General features: G+C 39.0%; 2 protein-coding genes and 1 long non-coding RNA gene across 7 annotated transcripts in view; 1 reads left to right on the top strand and 2 right to left on the bottom strand.

Annotated features, from left to right (window-relative positions):
* Window positions 1-296, bottom strand: part of ICE2 (interactor of little elongation complex ELL subunit 2) — a 20,980-nt gene extending 20,684 nt beyond the window's left edge. The window contains exon 1 of one of the 2 annotated variants that reach the window (XM_057378201.1): window positions 166-296. In XM_057378201.1, coding sequence (XP_057234184.1) covers window positions 166-194 — 29 coding nt within the window. In that variant the 5' untranslated portion in view covers window positions 195-296. The other variant, XM_057378202.1, reaches the window with a different exon arrangement.
* A 57-nt stretch (window positions 297-353) lies between these two features.
* LOC130580601 (uncharacterized) lies at window positions 354-24,184 on the top strand. The gene is made up of 3 exons (XR_008966120.1): window positions 354-486; window positions 1,072-1,168; window positions 24,123-24,184. It is a non-coding gene; the product is annotated as an uncharacterized LOC130580601 (long non-coding RNA).
* The window catches only part of RORA (RAR related orphan receptor A), a 344,571-nt gene continuing 322,816 nt past the window's right edge, over window positions 2,536-24,290 (bottom strand). For 3 of the 4 annotated variants that reach the window (XM_057378204.1, XM_057378206.1, XM_057378203.1), the window contains 8 exons: window positions 24,149-24,290; window positions 22,080-22,475; window positions 19,050-19,171; window positions 17,695-17,827; window positions 16,934-17,041; window positions 15,447-15,557; window positions 14,057-14,169; window positions 2,536-12,841 (listed from right to left, as the gene is read on the bottom strand). In XM_057378204.1, coding sequence (XP_057234187.1) covers window positions 12,677-12,841; window positions 14,057-14,169; window positions 15,447-15,557; window positions 16,934-17,041; window positions 17,695-17,827; window positions 19,050-19,171; window positions 22,080-22,475; window positions 24,149-24,290 — 1,290 coding nt within the window. In that variant the 3' untranslated portion in view covers window positions 2,536-12,676. The remainder of the gene's footprint in view (window positions 12,842-14,056; window positions 14,170-15,446; window positions 15,558-16,933; window positions 17,042-17,694; window positions 17,828-19,049; window positions 19,172-22,079; window positions 22,476-24,148) is intronic. The other variant, XM_057378205.1, reaches the window with a different exon arrangement.

Genomic DNA, 24,290 nt, shown 5'->3' with positions numbered 1-24,290 from the left:
GGCGCACGCACCCTCGGGGCGGCGTCCGGCGGGGAAACCGGACCCGCCCCGCTTCCCCCGGGCCGCGGCGCGTTCTGATCCCGGCGAGGCAGTGCGGAGCCGTATCCACCGCCCGCGTCTCAGTCGCGCCCGGCCAGGCCGCTCGGGACAAGGAGACGCGCTCACCATGTCAGGGGCGGCTCCGCGGCCGCCATGTTGGCAGAGCCCACACAGCAGCGGTTTGGCGGTTCCCGTCTCGCGGCCGCACGAGCCCGCCTCAGGGCACCGGCCTATCAGCGATCGGCGCGCGGGTCAGGTGCTCTGAACCAGCCAATGGGAACGCGGGCTCGAGCTGCGCCTCAGGGTGTGGCCGCCATTTTGCGGCGGGCGTGGCGGATGATGGCGCGGAGCCGCGCTGCGCAAGGAGATCAGCTCAGCCTTCACGGGCGGGGCCGAGGCGGGGCTTGGGCCACGCGGCACATCCCTCACTTCCCCGCGTGTTCAGAGGTGGGACCTTGGATCGGGGGTGGGTGTCCCGGGCGGCTCCTCCCGCTCCGGGTGTGAGGTGGTGGGACTTGGGCAGGGTGGGCGCCCCGGTCGACTCGTCCCGCCCTGGGTRTGCAGAGGTGGGGGGCGGTTTGTCACTGAGGGGTTGGAGTCGCGTGTAAGCACTGAGGTGCCCACAGAAGCTACTACGTTTACCAGCTTCCTTGCTGTCCTGGGCGTTCAATTTCCCTGCCTCACTTATGAGCAGAGCGGCAAAAGTATTTTTACTGATGGGGAGGCTTTCCAATGTGGTAAAATGTGGAATTCGGGTATTCTCAGAACCCATAGGTCTGKGTGATGGAAATTCATTTGCTTGTGGTGTTACTAGAAAAGGTGATGCTGRTCACTGCTCTAGAGACGGGGAAATGACGAGGGCAGAGTGTATGCTTGGTGTCCTGTGATTAAAACTGAACAGTTACAGAAATACATGAAAACACACCAATGATTCAGAATGATWTCCAAACCCACCAACAAGGGCACCTTCATCTTGCTTGCCGATCAGTTTTAAGGACAGTGATTTTAATTCTGCCCTCTTGTTTATCTTAGAGAAGCAGAAAGGTTTACTATCCCACGGGATAGACCCACCCAGAGCCCAGCCCTGGAACTTCCCCCTTGTAAGGAGTGATCTTACTTCCCAAGCCAGGTATGGTAACAGTTATATAGCTGAATGATAAGGCTTATGTTGGTRAATGGCAGCTTAAATCCTACTTCAGGCTGCATCTCTGTAAAACCCGCAGTGTCTTTTTTATAAAATAGTGCTMCTTCCTACCAGTGACCTTTGTACTTCCATAACATAAAGRTGAACATCAGGAAACAYGTTTCCRCTGTGAGGGTCRTGAAACACTGGCATAGGTTGCCCAGGGAGGTTGTGGAGTCACCATCCTTGGAAATACTCTAATACAAGGCATGGTCCTGGACAAACAGCTCAAGGAAGCTTTGCTTGTGACCTATGGAAGTCTTTGTCACCCTCAGCAAAACTCTGGTTCTGTGAAACAATCGGGTCAAAACCACCACCTGCTAACGTAMAGTTCAGCTTTCCTTATGGGCAGGCACTGGAGGRAGTCCTCAGTTTGTCTCCCTTCAGAAAAAATCCTGTGTTTATACTGAACTCTCTACATTTCTTTACAAAGCTGTTCCCTAACCTATCATCTTGGTAGTTAGGAACTCTTCTGTGACTGGGAAGACTGGGAATCATGTCCTGAGAATGAGAAAATTAAATCTGTGTTTTCAGTGTCTTGACTGCTGTAGACGTGGAGCTGCTGTAGAACACATGGCATTGCTTAGTGCTACAGTTCTAAGAGYTATCACTTCCACTACTTTTTTTGTAGAGCTGATCTGTAGGTGAAGGTTGCTTCCAGATACAGTGCTTCAAAGATGAATGCTAGAATCTATTTCTGGATCATGGTCAGGCATATAAATACTGAACTGTTAAAAGCTCTGTCAAGACTGAGGCATTTCTGAGTAGGTGCAGAAGGAGAATTTCACATGCCTGAAGTCTTRAGACCAAGCATGCTGCTGACACATTAAGGTGCTCCCAAAGTTAGCACAGCAGAGGGGAGTTGCACCTTTGACTTTTGATGCCTAAACTGTACAAAAACTACAATTTTAGCTGAACCCAAATCATCATTTAGATCTGGCCYGAAGTGGTACTTCTGCTGGAGGTGTCAATGGGAGGGCTTTGTGCCAGGTTTCTTATATTTWGTACTTGATGCAGTGAACTGTGATTTCAAACAAGACACCTTCAAGGAGAGGGAAGCTACATTGATGTGGAGAAGGTTTAAAGCTCTTGTAARCCAAAATGGGAGCTTAAAAGTGTTTGGAGGTCATCTTGATTTTCTGCTGCCTAACTTAACRTAATTGTATGTACCAGAACAGCTGTAGTAATGTGTTGCCTAATTCTGTATCARTGCATTCCTTAAGGAATAAACCTAATGAACCACAGTTCAGAAAAACAAGYAAGATGCTACTGACAAAAAATTAAGACAGATTTTTCCATTAGAAGCTGAAGTTTTATTACAGGATAACAGTACATAAAGCACATCTAAAATCGATGTGTTCAATGCACTTAATAAAGGTAATGTAATATTAAAGGTACAGTTTCTAAGTACAATATAACAACATTCATATTAGAATGAAAATTGGAGTATTTAAAAGACAACATTAAATCTCTTATTTTTACAGTCATATTTACAAAATGAATCAAAATACTTTTTTCGGGACTGAGTAAAATAACAAACTTGAATATAAGCAGGCTATTGTAAGAGTGAGTTGGAAAGGTCCATGGAAGGGAAAAGTGAAGTGACTGGGTAAAGATCATTAGCAAAGGTTTAGTACAATACCACTTTAGTATTCCTCTTGATGGCTTACATTTTATTGTGGCTAGAAAAGGAATTTATACATACTGTACACATAACAGACAGCACATATTTACATGTACAGTATARTTGCATTTAAACTTGTGTGTATTTACAGAAATTTGAGCATATCACTCAACGAGGTTTTTAAGTCTGTGTGCTTAATCTTCAATCTGATGTATATTTGTAATCAGCATTCTGGCGTTGGTATGCTGAACATTTAGTAAAGAGGGAGGATAAATGTTAACCAAATGGTTTTGCATAAATATATCAAACTATTAAAACAATAGGGAGAATGTGTTCCTGGCATTACGTATAGGTTGGTACATACAAATTTAAGAGTGAGTCCATTTAACTTTGAGAATATCAAAAGGTGACTTAAATCAAGAAGGAAAAACAAAATTGTCATGGCTTATATTTAAATAAGATTGTAGCTTCAAGAGGTTTTTATAATTGTCCTGATAGTGTTTGCAGTTAAACATTCCACTTATGAAAATATACCCATGGTGCAGTAAAGTTTGTTTTTGTTTTTAGGTCAACAGTATGTTTGCTGTTTAAAAAAAATTATTTATATATATATATTCCTTGGATTGAGGGTATAAAAGCAGTGCATGGAAGCCAAGAACCATGGCTTTAAAATTCACTACCTTCTATTATCAAAAAGTGCAGTAAACAGAAACATTGTTATTAATAAATTGCTCAAAAATCTTTGCTAAAGATCTTATAAATTCAGTAATATTACAGAAAAATTCTAATAAATATTTAAAAGGTTAATTACCTCCTTAGTTAGATATTTGATATCCATCAGTTTTTAAGAATGAACATAAAAACARTATCTAGAATGAAAGGAACAGGGGACAGGAATACTTTGAAGGGTATATGACTACGTAAATTAAGGTATACATGAAAAAAATAAAAACAAAACCCCCATACCTGACAAAACGCTGCAAATTCCACTTCTTAATTAACTTTAGTTGCTACTGGCTGTCCTTGGATATGTATGCACAGTGTATAAAGCATATCCAGGGACTGAATTAAGCCATCCATCTATCACGGCAGATTTACAGAACATTCCTATTTACAGTAACTGGAGTTAAGTGTGTAGGCATGGCCCAGTAACATCCGCAGTTTGAGTGTGTACAGATCCTAYTTAAAGTGAGGAGGGAGGAAGGCACCCAGCAGAATAACATCTATAAATTTCCAATGMAACAACAGGGTAGAATTCTCCCAACAAGCCAAATAACTACCTCCCTTTCAGACAGACAGCATATTGTAATTGCTTTATACTGGCAGATTAGATGTTTTTCTTATTTTTGATACAATACAGGCAGACTGTTTTAGTAATCAAAGGATAACAAGCTGGACAGAACATTTTTAATAACGTTAATAATTAATAATGTTAATGTAGAAAAAAACTCTACATTTGATATCAAGTATCTGTACCGGTGAAGTAATTTTCTCCTTATTAAATATACTATAGAATAATTTATATAATGACACTATGCATTTAAAGAGAAAACCATGTCCCAAATCTTGTACTCTGATACAGGTACTTGTTGGGCATATGTTGGTGTATATATATATATATACACAAATATATATATTTATATATAGTTATACTCAGTGAAATTAACAAGACCCAAAGGTGGTATTGTCTAGGAATAAAAGGGGTTTGTTTGATTTTGTTCACAAAAGTAACTTATCTAGCACCACACATCAGAAAAACACAAAAATAGCACACTCTAGTTCTAAACAGCTATGTCTAAAATAGATTATATAGTAAAACAGATATTATACAGCATAATGTGGTATTTGATAAACAGATAAATATTTGCACTGTGTAGGCTGTTTATAGTATAATTTTATCTATACAGAACGAAAGCAAAAAGTTAACTGTATAGAGGTGAGCAGAACAACATTAAATATTATGACTCCAAAGCAGAGACAAAGTCAGAGTTGAAAGAATAGAGCAAGATAAAATGTTTACAGGCCATTACAAGTCCTTAAATTAGTAGTAAAATAAGGAATCAGTTGCTCAAGTTTAAGAAAGCAGTAAACAAGAGATTGCATTTACATGCAGATGTCTAAAACTTGTATTTCTTTTAAATCTATGCACAAAAAGTCATTTGTTTTTATTGCTTGACATTCAGTTATGGCTAGAATATTTTTAACCTTTTTTTGTACTTTGGAAACAAGAATATTGTTAAAGGTGCCATAAAAATGGACAACATTGAAAACAGTTTGCAAATAAACCACCTAACACTGCAGTTCTTTATACATTTTAAAAAGCCTTGTCTGGGGTTTGTCATATGTTAAATATATTTAATCTGGGAAAATACATTGTAGCTTGAAGCCTCCCATTGGCCCAAACATCCAATACAAAAACACATCTCCAGAAAAGGAGCAGGCAGACAATACARTTACATATAAAGAAGCAGCCAGTTAATGTCCTAATACTTCAAATATTGACCACTGTTCTGTAACTTGTTTCTAAATCAATGTAGAAATGAGGAACATTTTGGATTTAAAAAGGTGTACAGTACGTATGCCTTTTTGTGAAATAAAATTCACTGTATTGCTTATGAATTCTCTGCATTACATATAGATAGCATTACAAATTGCAAGTTCCTGTAAAGTTTGTGCATCTACATTAAGACTTCGTGGGGTAATTGAGGGTAGTGTTTCTCAAACTGAAAGTCACAACTGGTTGGTTGAACGCTGCCCAAGTGTTTAGATTATGATCAAAACACCTTGCCAGGCACACCCAGCTCGGTTCTTTGTAAAGTGCAGGTTCTCCAGCGCGGAGCACRTGCTTGTGCTGGCTACAGGAGCATGCTGGGCAGGGAACTCAGGGGCTGCAGCTCAGCCCCACGACCTGGAGGAGCTGCAAAAGCCGGCTGGGGGGTGCAGTTTTCATTTGCAGTGGCCAGAGAGTTCCCAGGAACCAGTAGCAGCTTGGTTCCCTCAGTTAGGAAATGCTGCCAGTAATTCCAGCTGATTGACACTCCCTGCCCCAGGAAACCTAAGTTAATTCCAACACAGAAAGCCCTGTGCAGAAATAGAGCCCACAGAGATTGTGCTTTCAGWAACCTTGAGAAACACTAAATAGGAACACAAGTATACATAGGACATATGAACACTGAAGACATGCAGATGTTAACAAAAACKGTGATGTCACACATCAAGTTGAACAACTTGATTGTGAAATTCAGCTTGAAGAAGTAATAAGATAATGAGGGAAGACATACAAGTGAATATRTGGCAGAAGAAGTGAACCTATGAGTATTGATCTGAAGCCTTTATCATGTTTTGTTTCTTATTTGGATAGCCTACTTATTGCTATAAAGTTATTGCTATATTCTACCAATGATAAAGGCAAAAAAAAAGAAAAAGACAAACAGCAACATTAAATATGGAAAAGGTAGAATACAGCTTCTGTTTTGATGTTAAAAATTCTATTTAGTACCTGAATAAAGTTCCAAAGATAGACTGTATATTATGTTATGTATTTTCCCCTCAAGTCCAGTGACTTAGCATTATGTAGCAAGCCATTATCACAGTACTAGAATTAAAGCACATACTGCAAGGATTTTTAAATAAATAGTCATTTACAGTTTAAAAGTTTTTGTTGTATTTGGTATCTGTATGCATTTGCCCTCATTTCCACCAAATAATTTACTGACAGGAATATTTAAACAAAAAGATAGAGCTAATATTCAAATATATTAATGACTGAAACTTAAACAGTAATAAATATTAGTATTAATAATTAAAAAAAATTCTAGTTCTTATATTTCTCCAGCAAAGAAAATAAAGATGCTCTGTGCAATCTGAATCAGCTAGCACAGGTAGAATTTCATACAATGGATACTCAAGAGAAAATGCTTTTWATTTATTGATGCTGTATAGCAAGTGCCGTTTCTGACACTTATATTAGTAGGTTTACCTATATTGGGGAGTTTCGGAATGTCTAGGGGAGAAAAATTGTTGTTTGCACAGTTTATACTGTGAAACCTGTTTTGTTGATCAAGTACAGACTGGGGACTGCATGCCAATCCAAAAAAAGACAATGCTTGGATCACCCCACTACATAGTTAAAACATTATAGATTGTCCATTCTAAGAGTAGGTTTAATTGGTATGCATGTAAAGAATAGGGTCTACTGTGAATCAGCAATAGGAATTTTCTTCTATGGAAGATGCCAGAACACCAACCAATCATACTTGCTAAGCACTTGTCTACCTTGGAAAGTCATTCCAAGCTAAACTCAACTGTCAGCTTGTGATTCCGCAATTACCGTTTCCCTATTTATTAAGCAATCTAAAGTAACCAACTGGAAGCTGTACACCCATGAAAAAAAACCTCAAACACACTGGAAAACTGGGACTTTCTGCAAGCAGGCAGACAGATTTGATGSAGAAATCAAATTCACTCTCTTCCCAACATAATCACAGTCTTGAAGTCTTGCTCATTTTGTTTGTAGTTGTTTATTTGATTTTCTACTTGCATTTTCAARAGAATATGAAGCCATAAAACAAGACTAATTGGGACAGGCTTTCAGCATCCTACAGTTTGGCACTGCAAGACTTCCTAAACATTGCTRAGTTTAGATGCCAATGTAAAATCACTTGTTGGAATTGCTATATTTGATGTACTAGATATGAAAATGTCTTCAGCCTCAGTATTTCTTTCCAGTCAGGTTTTGGCTTTACCATGAAACATCTGCAACAATGACAGACAACACGTGTTGTTCTTGTATTCCTGCAGATCTGTGTTCCTTTCTGTGTGATTTCACTGCTGAAACCTAATCATAACTTTTTCATTCTTACTGTATTGTCCTCAATAGATTCATTTTCTTTGACAATAATTTAAATACTAAAAAGGCATTTTCTGTTGCAGAACACTGAATTTCAGCTGGAAAAGTAGTYCTATCATTATAAAAACGTCCAGAGGGTATTGAAATTAATATCAATCATTTATTTAGTGGGTCAGCATTTATTTTCTAAAACATAAATGCAAAATCTTTGCGCTGTTTGGAGTGTTTTTGTTTTGAGCAAAATACTGACCAAAAAGCGGCTTTACTGCAAAAGTGAGAAAGAGAATGAGGCACACATAGAGCATTTAGTTAAAAAAAATACCCAGTTCTCTTGTGCCTGGGGGCAGGGAAGAAATACTAGCATATTTTTTAAAAAGTAATTTGTTCCACCAGCAGTACTGGCCACCCTGTTGAAGAGTTTTAGAAGATCCCTGAGCACATTAGTTTCTGACTCATAACCCCAGCTCCAAAATGATAGGGCTTCTCTTGTTGATAACGAGATGGATTGTCATTCACAGTTAAGTCAATCATAAGGTGCTTATCTATTTACCCTTTTCTTCACCAATCAGCACAAAGAACTGTCAGAAAATAACTTTTATTTTTCTTTTTAAATAATAAAAGGGCACAAAATTTAAACAATCAATGTTTTGTGACAGTGGTTTAGGATTATTATCTGGCTGCCCCTCAACAACAGACAAGTGATTCAATCGACATTCCTTAGCAAAAAAAAGGAAAAAAAAAAAGAAAAAAGGAAAGAAAAGAAAAAAGGCAAAAAAAAGAAAAATCCTGTACAAATATGTATTTTTCCCTGAGGGATCAAGGTTACACCCGCAAGTGCTCTATGTACATATTGCACTGTAGAGGAATGAAGAACATGTGCAAAAAAAGCAACAATGATTGAAGCTTACTAATCAAACCTTTTAATCATGACTGCTATGTCATCTTGCATTTTGGAATGTCGGAACACAGCTATTCCTTTAATCTAAAATGTTAAAAAAAACAACAAAAAAAAAAACAAAAAAAGAAAGAAAAAGAAAAACACACCTCTACTATGGCACATTCAATGAAATAAAAAGTTTTCCAAAGACAAATAGACAAATTCCATCAAGAAAATAATACAAAGTTCGTTCGTTTGTGGTTTTTTTGTTTTTTAGAAAAATTACATTATTTTCTTTCATTGTTTCACATTACAAAATCTTTTTTTTAATGTTTACACAAATCACATTTTATTGCAGGAATATTTCAAGTGCCATCAAACATTTATAGAAGGGTTAAAAAAATAGAAGTCTCTCTAAAGTGGTCCAGACAAGGCTTTGTATAGAATAAATCTTTTTTCCACCTTCTATTTTTGACTTAAGTATTTTGAATACATTTTCTTTATTCCATTGACACTTAACAGCCTAGAAGCAGCCACTCACACGTCCCACGCATACACTCGTGCGCACACAATGGACTCTCTCACACACACAGAGGTGCACATACACAGATATCTTGGTATCCATACTAAGATAGATAAGCTAATAAAGAACAACCAAACTTAAAAACAGCCTCCCTTTTTACCTAATTCCATACATCAAACAATGCTGGAAGTGATGACGTTCATTAGGGCGGTTCAGATGACAGTATGGTCTAGTAGCTCTTCCTAGAAAGCCAGAAAACATCTCCCAAGGAAAATATCTTTGCAGACTCTAAGGACCAGGTCATCAAAACTTAAAATATTATGTTCAGCTATCCTAGTGTCTTTTATTTGTAGTGAACTGGGCAGATTGTGAAAATACTCATGGAAATATCTATTGACCTCCAGTGTTTTTTAACTGGTTGATCATCTGCTAGCAGGCCACAGTCCCAGGGGTTTTGCAGAGGGYGTTTTCTCTGCTGCACTGGGTTCTTACATGGCCGTCTTTGAGCAGCCACTCCGGTGTTATTCTGAGTCCCCGTTCACAAAAACATCCTYAGCAACAGATGTCTTATTAGTACATCTGCTGTGTGGGATCCCTTTCGTCCCCTCTCCATGAAGAGCAACCCAAAAATTATACTCTACTGCCAAGTGGCTGTTCACTGTTAATCAGGARAGCAGAGTTACTTGGGGTGTGCATGTTCAGCCTGATTCAACAAGGTCGTAGTATATACGAGCTCCCACAAACAAAAGCGACAGTACTTTCTGGCCTGGAAGATCACTTTCTGCTAAGGCCCTTTTTATCGTTATGTATTTTATTAGTAAATGCTCCAAAAATTGTATTGTCAATGACTTACAAGTGTAAATATGCTAAACAGATTCCAAACAAAACCACTGTCACCTAGATGCCTGGTAAAGTTCTAATAGTCATCATGAAAAGGTAAGAAYAGGATATGACTGAAAACTAATCCCCAAATATTTTGCCTGGTAGTCTACATATTGTGAGAAGTAGGAGCTGCATCTTGSTCTCTTTTAAAAAAGTACAGGTCTTACTTCATTATTCATTAGTTGACACTGAGATTAAGTTTAGTTGATCTTTACAGGACTAGCACCTAAGGCTGGTCACATTCAGAAAATATTTGTTAGTTAAAAGGTTTGCTTCAAAAATAGGAACACACATTAGAATGCAAGTACCATATCATAGCAGTTACTCCAATAAAGTAAACAATGATCCTAGGAAAAGTGTTTCAGTGGGAGTGGAGAGAGCTTATGCTGGGCTGTGAGCTGCCTCTCCAGGAGCAGGCAGGATGGARCAGGAAAAAGACAGCTCCGTGGACTTTTTCCAAATGCCCTCTCCTACTTCCATTGCAGCATTCACAGAGCTGCAGGTGTTCCCCACCCACACTCCAGAGCATGCTGCTCTGAGGAGGAAATGTGACGGTCTCCTCTTGCCCTTCTTTCAAACCCTAGAGATGAGTGATAGCTGTAACTTTCCCTGATGTGCTAGACTGAACATTTTTAATAAGTGTCATAGATAAACGTCTCAATTTGACCCCAAAGGAAACATGTTTAAACCACAGAATAAACCTGTATTTTGCTAGTAAGAACCCACTGACCTGATTCTTCTTTTTAAATACTTAGGCTTCAGTGTGCTTCTATTCACTTGTTACTTCTCAGCAACTCTAACATATATAATAGATTGCTTACCCTTTGAAATTAAAGCAGTAGGGTACATTCTGTCTCATTCCTTTTCTTTTTTTGGAAGTCCCAGCTTTTTCTTAGGTACTTAATCAGAAACTGCATTTGTKTTGGCCTACAGGGCATCCAGTTACACATCTTCATCTCATCCAAACCCAATTATACACCTCTGGCTTAATCAGCCACTGTTTACTTTGCGACGTCATTGATGTGAATCTGCTTTCTTCAGAACTACATTTACTGCTGGCTTTGCTCAGAAACAGAATTCTTGCTGAAAGGAATGGTAATTAATAACACTGCAAGATTCAGCCTATTGGTTGGTTATGCGTCCAGGAATCAGAATTACAGAATGCAGATTTCTGATATTAATGATTTCCAGGCTTGTACTGAGTACAAACCAATGCTTTCTAGCAACAATGTGCCCTTCCTTTGTTAGTCTGTCCCCATCTGATCAACTTTAAAGTGCGTCTTTTTAAACATGGAGAGCAATGGACTTCTCTGCTCAGCTCCCTGAAACTCAACTGCTGGATGCTGGAAGAACATGAGGCAGTGTGTCTCATCTCACTTAAGTCAAAGACAAACCTATGGATTTTGATAGGCTACAGCTTGGAGTTTGAAGGCATTGTTTACGATMTGGAGTACAAAAGTATGTAATATTACATATAAAAATTACTTTTCCACAGACATGTCATACACACATACTTTTACTGTAGATACAGACTTGAGTAAATACTTTCAAACCTGGATTTAGGGTGGGCAGAAATATGCTATTTAACAGCCTGATTTTCAAAGATGCTGTGTKACACATTTGTAAATGATCTGTAATTAATTAGTTTAACTCTGACARTGGAAACTCAGCACCTTTAAAAATGAGGTACTTGTGTACCTAAACCTAATTATATTTAGGCATGTAATTTAAAATGTCCAGGTTTGAAAGATTTGAAAATAAAAGTACCTTTGAATTTAACTTCTGAAAAAATTATTTTAATGTAGAAAATTGTCATTATTTTCAACTCTTTAAAAAAATCTGTAACCTTTTCAGGATATGACCAGCCTCTCTTTATAAGTAACATGAAAAACAGCAGCATATATACCTCCCAATGTACCAGTACCTGCCAAACCTTTTTCAGTTAAACTTGAATTTCTGGTGCACATGCAACACAACAATGAACACGCTAGCATTTAATTTAAAGAAAAAAGGTGCAAAATGAAAGTGCCTTATCAATTCAACAAGAAAAGCTATACCAGTAACTACATTTTATATTAATTAAAACAATATATAAACAATATCTCTTTTGCTATATATAGTCTTCATGCCCATTTACCCTGTAATATATTATAATGCTATTGTTGCTATTGCTATGGACCCTTTTCATGCCGTTCTGTCTACTGGCAAACAGTGGTAGGTGAAAAAAAATCGTCCTTCATGAAACAATGAGCAAGTTGTGCAAACTGATGCTGAAATCTCTGCAACGCACACCAGTCGCTGATTACTAGRTGGACTCTGTTCTGACCAACAAATTGATTGTTCTGTCAAAAGTCTGGGCAGTGAACTACAGGAGAAAACAACCTTCTGACATTAGTACCCTCAGTCTGTGTAAACAGAGGTCAAGGATTGAGAAGTTGAGACAGAAAAAGGGTCCATATTTGTAGGCATAATGGAAATCATATGCATGAGAAAAACAAGTTCAACTTTGTTTCATTGTTTCCCATCCTTCGCCTGACCCCGACCGCCAAGAGATGTGCAGTGTGTTGGCTCCCTAGGTCTGTGCAGGGCCATATAAAGTGTCTTGGTTTTCTTTCTGTTTTTTTTTTTTCCTTTTTTTTTCCTTTCTTTTGTTTTAATGTTTGTACTTCAGACATTCTAGAAGTGCTTAGGTGATACATTTACCCATCAATTTGCATTGCTGGCTCAAACTCTGAAGTGAACAACTCCTTGTAAAGTGGAGGAAAATGAAGTCGCACAATGTCTGGGTATATTGCTTTAAATGCCATAAGCTTTTCTGTATGTCGTCCACACAGTGCTCTTAAAGTAGACACTTTGCATATTAACTGTAAAAAAAAATGAACACAAATCATATAGTCATACGTGGAACCAGGCCTCCCAATCTTGCTGTAAGGATTAAAGCTTTCCCAAACCAAATTCTTTACCTCAACAAGGACATTTCAGATACACAGCCATTAATGTTTGCTAAAGGTACTTAAGTAATGGACTCACAAATATTTGTGAAATAATCTTTTTTAAGTTCCTAGGAAAATGTGGCATTAGGTTTTCTCACTGGATTGATGGACAGTATGTCAGGGCTGGATCTTCATTCATTAAATTATCCTCTTGAAAGAAGGCAATCACAACTGCTTTTAAAACCACTGTGAATATTATGGAGGGAACGGGCAATGCAATAGATTAGCCAAATTAGATGAAAAATAGGTACCTCAGAAATATCACTAGGGTACTCCTGAAGTTACTAAATAAAGCATTTGTATCAAAGCATATGAAAGACTCTTCCCGCAAAGGTATCCTAAGTATATATTGAGAGAAAAATTACGTGAGCTAGGTTTTGAAATGAAGAAAATCTGAAGAGTCTGGGCTAGACCATCCTGCTTCTATTATAACTGTGTGGTGTGAAAGCATAAGCCTTTTGGYTGTGCAGAGGTGTAAAAGGAACTACCTCTGCAAGGTAAAATACCTATATTGGCTCAGTTCTCCAGATTTATTTCTTGTAACATCACACCACTTTTCCATTTCTGAGCAATTATGTGAAGATTAGTATAACAGTAGATATTGCCACTTTTTCCTAGGTATCAGTATTTGGAAGAAYTGAGAAAAAGGCTGTATGGGAAACTTCTCATGGAAGTCTGAAAAACAAGTTTAGTTTGTGTATTGCATGTTACAACAATTTACTTGTCATGGAGGCACAGATTCCACAAGAATTAAGGCATGCATGTTGTAGCACTGAAATAGTATTTTGTGTGGCAGGAGTCTTGTGTAGGAGAACTACAATAAAAACCTCCATCACTTTTCAAGAAGTTCCACTTAAAAATACTCACTTTCAGACCATTATCAACCTTGTTCCCTARTACATCATCATTTCACCTCTTCTAGGTTTTAGTAAATAGTGTCAGTTGAGCAGCTTGATTTTGCACAAAGAATTCTGGGTTTATAAATAACAAATTAACTGCGTAAGAGCTTTTACCCCATAATCAGGGCAGTGTTCAGAAGAAGCCATTCTTTCACAGTCATGTGATATGGCACAGGATAATTCTTACCTTTGTTAGAATTCCATCTTCTCGGTGGTTTTTCTGTAGGACGTGCTGAAGTGCTAGCTGGATCTTCTGCTGGAGTTTTTCAATTTTTACTTTCTCCTGAAGCCATGAGCGATCTGAATATAAATGGAGTTAAAACCTCTAGTACTACACACACAATTCACAGAGCACCAGGAAGTACTAAGTCTGGTACAGATTCATCTTTTCTGTTTTCAACCTTTCTTCCACTTGTTATATACTTTCAAAATTCATAGGTTTTGAAATACGTTTTTCACATGCACTTGAAGTTACTTTTATAAAGCCTTTGATTAGGAGAGTGCAATGTATCTGAGTAAGATCTATTATTCATTTGCTGACAAAAGCTGTAAAATACAGGGTATTTACAAAATGAGGCTAGCAACTTTTTACTGGAAAATAAATAGATCATATAATGAACAAGTAGTTGCAAAGGATCTTCTTGCTAACATCTCCAGTGGCTTACAGAAAAACCAGATGCAAGGATTCGGCTATTAACAAAAAGGCAGCTCAATTTCCTAGCAGAAAAGTAGTATTAACTGCTAAATTCCCTGTGTGAGAACTGTAGGGTTCTGTGCCTTGCTAAGACACAGAGCTAACACACCTTCCTGTCTGGCCAACAGCATGAGCATGTTATTTATGACAGACTCAATAAACCCACTATTGCTAACAGACTTCCATCACCACTCCTGAGTCCACTATGGTGGAGTCTGAATTCACAGTTTACTCCCTCCAGTGTCAGGCCAAGCACAAACTAACTTCCTGCCCTAGTATCTTGTTCCACCAAACCTCAGAAGCCTTTCCAGAACCTGGAGCATGCTGGGCACATCAACCTGTGATTATCACCTTATTTTAGACATGGGCATGGCAGACCCAGGCTGACTCTTGGGGTGACTTGGATGTCTGGCACCATAATTCTCAGTGTCCCCAGTCTCACAATGGGGACAGATACCTAAATTACCTTGGTGTCTTTGTACCACACTAACGTGGCAACACTGGAAGTTTTCTCTTGTGCTGTAGCTGCAAACTCACAAACATGGAAAGCTGACTATGGGAGTTCAGTAACTGACTGTCGCACCAGGACTGGCCCACAGGGTTCACTCACATGCATTTAAGCCTTTGCRAAGAAGCTGAATCCTCAACAAGATGAAAATGTGGAAAACAAGGGCTTAGATTAGGATTTCCAATTCAACAAATCGGTTCCTAAATTCATYGTTTTAATGTGTTTATTCAAATAAAAATTTTGGTGAAAGAGACMCTCAGAAAGATTATGACATTTCCACAATATCTGATAATGTTATCATTAAAAATGAAAAACAACTATAAAAATAAAAACAAATTCTACCAAATAAACCTAGAGGAAACCATTATCTCTTACCTGCTGACATTAAAACAAATGCAGAAAACAAAGCTATCTCATCTTCTGTCAGGTGCATAGAACATAAACTTTTTCCAAATTCAAACACAAAGCTAATGAAGTCTTCACAACCTGCCAAAAGAAGATACAGGTCTTGTTACATTGTTTAAAACTACTTCAGAGCTACAGAGTTGTTGATTTTTTCTGATAGAGATGAGAAATATATGTAAAACACTTCATAGGTGAATGGTCTTCTTCTTAAAGACTGRAGTGATGGCAGTGAGATCTCACTCATCCTTGAAGGTATTACCCCACTCCCACGAGTCCCCAGCTCCCACATCCTGGCAGCCAAGACTGAAGGTTTCACACACCATATCTTTTCTATATTGGGTTCCCATGGGGTAAATGTGGATAAATCTMAAGCTTTCAAGCTTGAAACTGGTTTATCTTTGTTTCTGTTCTAAATACAACTTCATCACATCAGTGTGGACTGGAGGCTTGAAATGTGGACTTAGGAAGTTCTGATTCTAAGACTTGAGCACACAGAGTGGGAGAAGAGAGAGGCACACAAGGGACATGCAGGAAGCAAAGAGAGAAGCCAAGGTCTGACTGAACACACTTCATGCAGAAGAGGAACTCTGTCTCCTTCCATCCATTCTCGTGCTCACACAGGTGTTATTCAGGTTACTGCTGCCATCACACATGCAGGTACACCGTTTTTAAAAGTGAGCCCTGCTCTGAAGGGCATCTCCACCTGAGAGAAGAGGGTTTTCCTCAGCCCTGCCAGCCTAAACTTCTTAATACAGCTGGTAACAGATCCAAGTTTTATTTCCTGAGAACCCAGAATTGTTTGCACTCTGACCTTGTATCTTGAGGTGTTTTAGAATGGCAGAGAATAGTTAAGTAATTGTCCAGCATTCTCCACTGATRTATTTTCACTGCCTTCCAGAATGGCTTACAGCCCAAATCTATACCCAGTGGATACATTCTTTTAAATTAGCAAAAATACATGAGAAAAAAAATTCAAAATTGTATGTATTTTAATTTTAAAAACTATTTATAGTGTTTTATCTGCAAATAACAGGATGTGGCACATTTTAAAACACCACTAACACCTTCAAAGCAGTTACATCAATATATCCAAAATTAGTRTAAAATCTGCTGCCTTTTCCAACAGGATATATGAAGTGTTACACTGGATATGAAATCTGGGCTTCTGTTCTCAACAAGGGAGTCCAAACTGGTCTGTCCTAACCAAAACGCTGAACTTCAACACCAACAATCCTTTACTGCMCCGAGTTAAGCTGTTTTATCACCTGAAATCAGCTTGGCCTCAAACAGAGCCAGCATGACTTCTTACAAAACAGCAGTTTGAGTTCCAGAACTCTTATTTGAATACTAYAGACTCATTTTTCAAAGCAGCTGTTTTCCCTTGCTTTTCCAACTTATTATTTTTATTCTGGTTTTTTTTTTCTTTATTTAAGACACAACACTTGACATTTCCTTACCTAAGGACTTGAAAACCTCTGGGCTAGCATACTTGCCATCAAAGTAGACTGTGTTGTTCTGGGAGTCAAAGGCACGGCACATTCTGATGAACACAACCTCTAAAGACCCTAAAACAGAAACAACGTATGTTTGACTATGGAAGGAGAGACTTCAGTTGCAAAGAGCAAGTGAGAATTTAAAAATAATGCTCTACATTCACTATCAATTGAGTAGTAGGTTGCTGTGGTATAACAGCATAGTTTGGTTTGCTGGTAGAATTAAAAGAATTCCCCACAAACCCCTTTAGAAGTTTTTGCTAAAGCAAATTAGTTAATGCTAATAAACTCTGCTAATGTTTTTAGAGTAATGAAGTCTCTGAAGCCAAAGCAGCTCACATAAATGTATTTTCCCAAAGCCTTGACAACTAGGTACAGTATCTGTAACCCGCATTAYTTCTACATTATCTTGCATGGCACAATGTGGATTTTTACCTTGAAATAGTCACTGTTAGCAATCCAAAATAAAAAAAAATTAATCCAACTTTTACATCTTAACACACTCATTGCTCCCTTTGTCCATAATGAAGATTTAACAGGTAGACTTGAAAATCTCCCCAGAATAACCAAGATGACATTACTTCAAAGACAATTTGCAAGGTTTGCCCTTATTTAATTTTGAATGATCGTTGTACTACATATGAATATACATATTTGCAACCATGTATACATGTAACACCTTCAGGAAAACTAACAGAAACAGACCTTGAAACTGACCCACATACCTGCTTTTAAAAGCACAATTTGATCATTTTGACACAGTTCCATAAAGCCATCAATGCGTTTGGCAAATTCCACTACATACTGTATAGCTTCTGTTATTTTGACTGCGCATAACTGCCACATTACCTCTCTTTGCTGTTTGAGAAAGAAGAGAAATTAAAAAATTACTAATGAAGCTTTGGAAAGCTCAGTGTCAGAAAGTGAAACTGAGCTAAAAAAAAAACAAACAAGTGGAGTGAATTCTCTGCAACTCTCCTGGCTACAGTCTGCTTGTAAGGCAAGGGGAATTGACCTCAAAGCCAAAGCCTCATGAGGATGAGTGACAATGCAACCATGGAAGACTTCTTCAGTTGTGTCAGAAGAGATCCACGTTGGAGTATTTTTATTTCATAAGCCAAAAATGTCAAAGTGTAATGATTCTGGTCATTTCAGGTGAAATTTTATTCGCTGTATGAAAATAAAATGCCAATTTAACCAGTAAGGCATGATAATATTTTTCCTATCACTTTCTCTATTTTGGACTGAATGTAAATTATCAACTTAGCTCATCTTCAGAAAGACACATATGAAGTTGTTCATATGTGAACATCATCTYGTTAACAACATAAAGAAGGCATGCAAGTAGTGAGTTTTTCCAATGTTGATAAKAATGCAAAATGAAATCACCTAAAGTAGAAAAAACTGTATTCCTAAAGGTTAAATATTTTTCTGGGGAAAAGAAAAATATGTTCAAAGAACAGAGTGTTTCAGCAGTGCTTCCCAAGGCCATTTTCCAGAAGTAGCCAATTGGTAGTAGCTTGTGGATAGAAGGCATGTTTGAAATAACATTGATTRGATCTTACAATACCCTGGTGGCATGGCAGCACTGTGCTGCTGCTCCACAGGTAAAACCCAAACAGAGGGATAACTGGAGCATGAATCAGGATTACAGTGAACCCCGAAGGCTGGAAATCTGATGGAGTTCTGTGTTTATCAACTGAAAACAAAACACAGCATGTAACATCACAAAACTTGGTGGCTTCACCTTTTACTGTTGTTGAGCCAGGAAATTACAAATTAAGAGAATAACATGCCAATTAGGATTGAAGAAAATTCCTATTGTTTCCTATCCCTCCTTAACAGAGATAGATTTTAGGAGAATGGCATTGCCTTTTCATATACCTTTTAAAATTACAAATGCAAAGGACATCCTGACCATCTTGCTGCTTTTGATTCTAGTGTAATTTTTTTTGAAAACACACAGAAATATACATTCCTGATAGTAAAGAGAAAGCAGTGAAAAAGTGAACTTTGCAGTGTGTTATGGAAATACCATGCTTTAAAGAAACCATGCCATAGCTTGGCATGCTTTTTATACCTTGTTCTGATAGTTCTCAATTTCTTCCTGCAAAAAAGTTTGCCATGTTATCTGCTGTAACTCCTCTCTCAAGTACTGGCAAGTTTCCATGTGTGACTTGGAAATATTCTGTGCAAGATGTTCTAAAAGAAAGAGCAGAAAGCGACACGCGTTAAAATGCAAAGCTGTACTTTCAGACACGAGAAAAGCTCGCATATTTCAGCTGCAACAGGGGGAGGGGAGAGGGTGAGCTGAGAAAGAAAACTGCTTCAATCTGAGTTCCCTTGCGGGATAACGCAGCCATTTAACGGCCGGCCGGAGCCGCCSTGCCCGGAGCCGCCGGCAGAGGGCGCGCGGAGCACGCGCAGCGCTGGGCGCCGGGGACACACAGCTGGGAAACGACACAAAGCGGGGACGAGGGGACACGGAACCCTCTCGGTCACAGCCGTCACACCGTGGAGTACAGCCACGAGACAAAGCGGGGGACGAGGGGACACGGAACCCTCTGGGTCACAGCCGTCACTGGACACCCGGCCCGCAGATACACCGTGAAACTATGGCGAGAAGCGGGGTGACGGACCCCTCGAGTGAAGGCACAGCAGTGCTGAATGCAGACACTGTCAGGGACAGGGGACACAGCATCACTGCCAGCCAGGCAGAGCTGCCAATGCCAAGGCTTTCCAGCAGAGAAATACAGTTACCACCTCTATCTAGCGTTCTCGTAAGCAGGACTCTCGTCCCATGAGGCTGCCTGGGAGGGAAAAAGTTTTTTTTCCCCCTACCCTCATACCATGAAAAAAAAAAAAAAAAAAATCAGGAAAATGCATCAACTGGAGAATCCAGATGATTAAGGCAACACTAAAAAATCACTAACACTAGCATTTTTTTCCCTTCCCTTCAAGAGTAATTACCTAGTTTACTGCACATGATTTAAAATTTCCATGTAGTATTTTAATTCCAAATAGAAATATTTTCTGATGCTACAGTTGATTAAAAGACCCATAATGCAGATTTGTATTTATTAATAAAACTTTGTTCCATAAACCATCAGGACAYCTTCAAAAGCCTGAACAGAATTTAGACACCTGAGTTCTGCTTTTACTTTGTCTTTCCCTTTTCTACCCTGACCCTTCAGGTGAGCCAGTTCTCCCATTTCAGTGTGTCACAAGTAGAGGCCTGGAGACTTATCYCACAATTCTGCTCAAAAAGGAAGGCTCAAACCAAACAGGAAGGGTGGTCAATATCAAGTGGAGGTTTTCTGAGGTACTGCACTGTTGGATCTTCTGTGAAATTGCTGTTTGGTGATGACCAAGCCCAACTCTTCACAAACTGAACTGCTGGACCAATCAGTCTGTTTATTTTCATGCTTAATTCATCAATAGTTTGATGTAAGATAGTATCTGATAAGTCTTTAACATACAGATGAGGTAAAATCAAATCGTATGTCCTACCTGAGCAATCAGAAAGGTAGAACATAAAATAATTTACACTTTATTTGTCCCCATAAGATTCATGTATTTCAGAACAATTGGGGTTTTTTTTACAAGTGTGTAGTTAAAACACTTGTTGTTGGTAGTAGCAGCTGACAGCATGATCCCTGTGCCCCTGCAGGATACAGGAGGTGAAGTATTCCCATGTTATTCACAAACCTCCACCTCACTTCGGGACTGTGTTTCAGCACACACCTAAATACTTCCATCGAACAGCCACACCTTTCTAAATTGAAACCTTCGTCTGGCAGACAAACATTCTTCAAACATTGTTCAGCAACGTCAAAGCTGGGCACCCAAATCAYGCTGTGCAGGGTTTAAATGAAGCACTATGTAAATAAAGGTAAGCAACAAGACAAACTAAGTTTAGGCCACTGTTCCAAACTCAACACCCAGCCTGCAAATGAAAAACCCTTTCTTTTTTTTCTGTGGCTTTAATGTAAGTCTTTAATACCTTCCATGAGAAAATTAGCAATCATTTGACTGAGACAAAGCCGGTAGCATTGCCTTTGTCCTGACTTTTTCTTCTTTTTTTTCTTTCTTTCTTTTTACCTGCCTGAAATTATTTGAACTGAAGCCAGACACAATATTTTGGCTGTCAGGATAAATTATATTGCAGAGAACAGTATTCTGCAACATAAGGACATTAAAAAAGTAAGCCTCTTGTGCCTTCCTCTCTGCAAAATTTCTCAAAAGAAYATAAAATAAACCACACAAAATTTTTATGTGGAATACCTGATTTTTCAAACTATTTTTAGGTTCTCATAATAAAATAATTAGAAAAAATGTTGTTTAAGCAAGCAAAATCAGTTTTAGATACCTGACTGCTTACATAAGTAATGGAATCATGAAGCCACTTCTTTAATGTCCTGTTCCACTTTGTTTATAACCAGTTCACACAGCACACTCTAACTCCAGTTTCAGCTTTTGACAAGTCATACTTGTGGAATTCAGCCCTAAGTGTAATCATTGAGGGAAGAGTTTAAAGTAAAATGTGCTAATTAATGTGGTTGTTACAAGGCTCTTAGAGAAATTATCAAAACTTGCTACGTTCAAACATTTTCTTCACAGTCTGGGGCCAGATCCTGTTCAAGCAATGACAAGAATTTCCCTCAGATTAACCTGGTGCTTTTCTGAAATAAGAGCAGAAGAAAATCAGCCTCATCACATTTTGCTGGGAATAMGTGTACTGAGGTAATGAAAAAGGAGATAAATGGTTAAAAAACAATCTGCCAATAAAGAAATACCCCGTCTGTTTGCTCAGCATGAAAAATCAGCTTCTTAATCAACATTCCAAGGGCTCGTTGCAAGGACCGAAAGCAAAAGCAACACTGGTAGAGCTGATCAACCCACAGGCTCCTGGGAGCTTCAGTCCAGACCAGTAAGGAGTTCCCGAGTGCCCTGAGATCAGGGTATTTACTGTGCACTTCACACAAGAATGCCCATACATGCCCACAGCTCCACTAAAGCAGCATTCTCGCTATCACCTGGCTGCAYGTGTCACTTTAATCCAAAGGGTACTGTTAAGACAATTACAATTGAAGCTTTTCTCTCTCATTACCTAATTCTGCCATGGACACAGTTGGAGAGGTCTCCCCATTTGTAAAAGAACAATAAGGGAAGAAGCCCGATGCTGGTGTGTAGTCACATATTGGTTCTGGTTTGATTCCATTAATATCAAGACCCGACTGATCTGGAGAAGGCTGTATGTCTAAGTAGAAGCTGCTAACTGCAGAGTCTGCTTTGCTACCTTCAGGGGTATGCCCATCAATGTAATTACTGAGGTCGTCATGTAGCTCTGTTAACCCATTGGTGGTGATATTGTATGTTGGTGTGAGTGGTTCTGCCTCTCCTGGCTGCTGCTGGTGATCCCGCTGCTGCTGCTGCATTCGGTGTTTCTGCACCTCGGCGTACAGGCTGTCCCTCTGCTTTTTTGACATTCGACCAAACTTTACAGCTGAAATACAGACACACAATAGATTACAYTTCTACACAGACACACAGTCTTTTAATTGTTTTGAGTCTTTAAAYATTACATGGAAGGACACAGTACAAACCCTGAATCAGCAGGATAGACAGACCTAAGAACCAGTTACAGGTACACATCTGCAGCACCTGCTCTTTAAAAGACTGTCTTGACASGCCACTGAAATGGACCATTAGAAGCCACTGGTTTAGCTTAATTAATGAGTTTTCCACTTCTGTACTGAAAAGATTTTCTCTTCTATGTCCGCTGAGCTTGACAGATGCATCTCTTCAGCATTCAAACCCTACCTAGAAAAGTAGAAGCCAAACCAGAACACATTGGCCTGAGACAACTGCCCAGTTCCAGAGCTGTACATTCACACTGCAGAGTGAACCTAGAGTGCCCTGCCAACAGGTGGGGTCTAGCGYCGTGTATCAATGGCAGGCTTTACTGAGACTGGGACTAAAGCATGGGGAAGAACCACCAAACCTACTTTCAGCACTGCTGTGAAAAGCAAAAATGTTTAGTGGATGAATAATTGTTAAACCTATGTGTGTGTGTGCACAAGTGCATGTGTGTACATCTCTCTCCTCAACATTACGACGACTTTGAGCAGTAKTAGCTGTAAGCCAGCAGCAACTGGTTTGCAGCATCCAGGGAATTCCCAAGGACGCAGCATGCGATTTCAAGGACCCGTATCAGCCGTAAAAGCCTCATCCTTTTAGAAAGACGATTACTGCCTTCTGTTTTTCTACAGGGAAGCAAACACGTTGGAGGAACTAGCCATTACATGATCAACTGTTTCAGKTTTTTTTCTTCTCTTGGCCAATAAAAAAAAAATTTAAAGACAATGTAATTCAAGAGCAAATGTAATCTGGAAACAATCTCCTTGATCAGGCCTCATGTACCTAGAGTAATGTGTATGTATTTGTRGAACATGCAGAGCTGCTGTCACTGTGCAGGGGAAAAGACTGAGTCAGATCTTCAAATTGGTTAAGTGGTGGCAGCTCCGTTCCTCTGTGGGGGAGGCGTGCAAGTCTCAGCTGCAAAGCCAGTTCTGACTGAATTACATAAGCTGCTGTTTGGCAGAGGCGGCTTTCGTCACTACTCGAGGTGCAATTTTGAGCTTAATATTAACAGCACTGGAACACCTTTTTTTCAGAATTCTATCTTTGAAAAAACACTGCATTGTTTTTCTCTTAGCAGTTTTTCAATTATTCATTATACACATTTAACTTCTGTCAGTACTGTGAAGCACTTCTGATCTGTACCCATGCACCAGGCAGTGCTACTTGCAACTACAGGAGGTCACTTAAACTGGAATGAACACATAGAGGAAGTATTAACATTAGACTAATAAACTGCATCTTCAAGAAATGAAAGCTCTTAACTGGGAATGATAATAGATAAGTAGGAAAAAAGATAAATCCAAGAACTTTGTACATGCCCCGATATATATGTATTTACAAGAATATACGGCAACATCTAAAAACATATAGCATACAACAGAAAAATATACAGCAACATCTAAAAACCACTTGATTATCTCAACTATCAGCCCAATGCACGATTAGCATGTAAATGCCATGTTTTTTGGTTTACCATCCATCACACGACACGTTATTTTATTTTTTGCAGCTAGGCCCCGAGCGAGCAGAGCTTACCATCCCGAGACATCCCCACAGCAAGGCATTTCTGTAAGCGACAGTGTTGGCAGCGGTTCCGACTGGTCCGGTCGATCAGACAGTTCTTCTGCCGAGGACACGAGTATGTGGCATTGCTCTGCTGACTCCTTCTGAAAAAGCC

Source organism: Malurus melanocephalus, unplaced genomic scaffold, assembly GCF_030028575.1.
Source record: "Malurus melanocephalus ecotype Western Australia unplaced genomic scaffold, MMel_1.1 scaffold_346, whole genome shotgun sequence".
In the NCBI taxonomy this organism is placed as follows: Eukaryota; Metazoa; Chordata; class Aves; order Passeriformes; family Maluridae; genus Malurus; species Malurus melanocephalus.
This window is presented reverse-complemented; position numbering and strand designations above follow the sequence as displayed.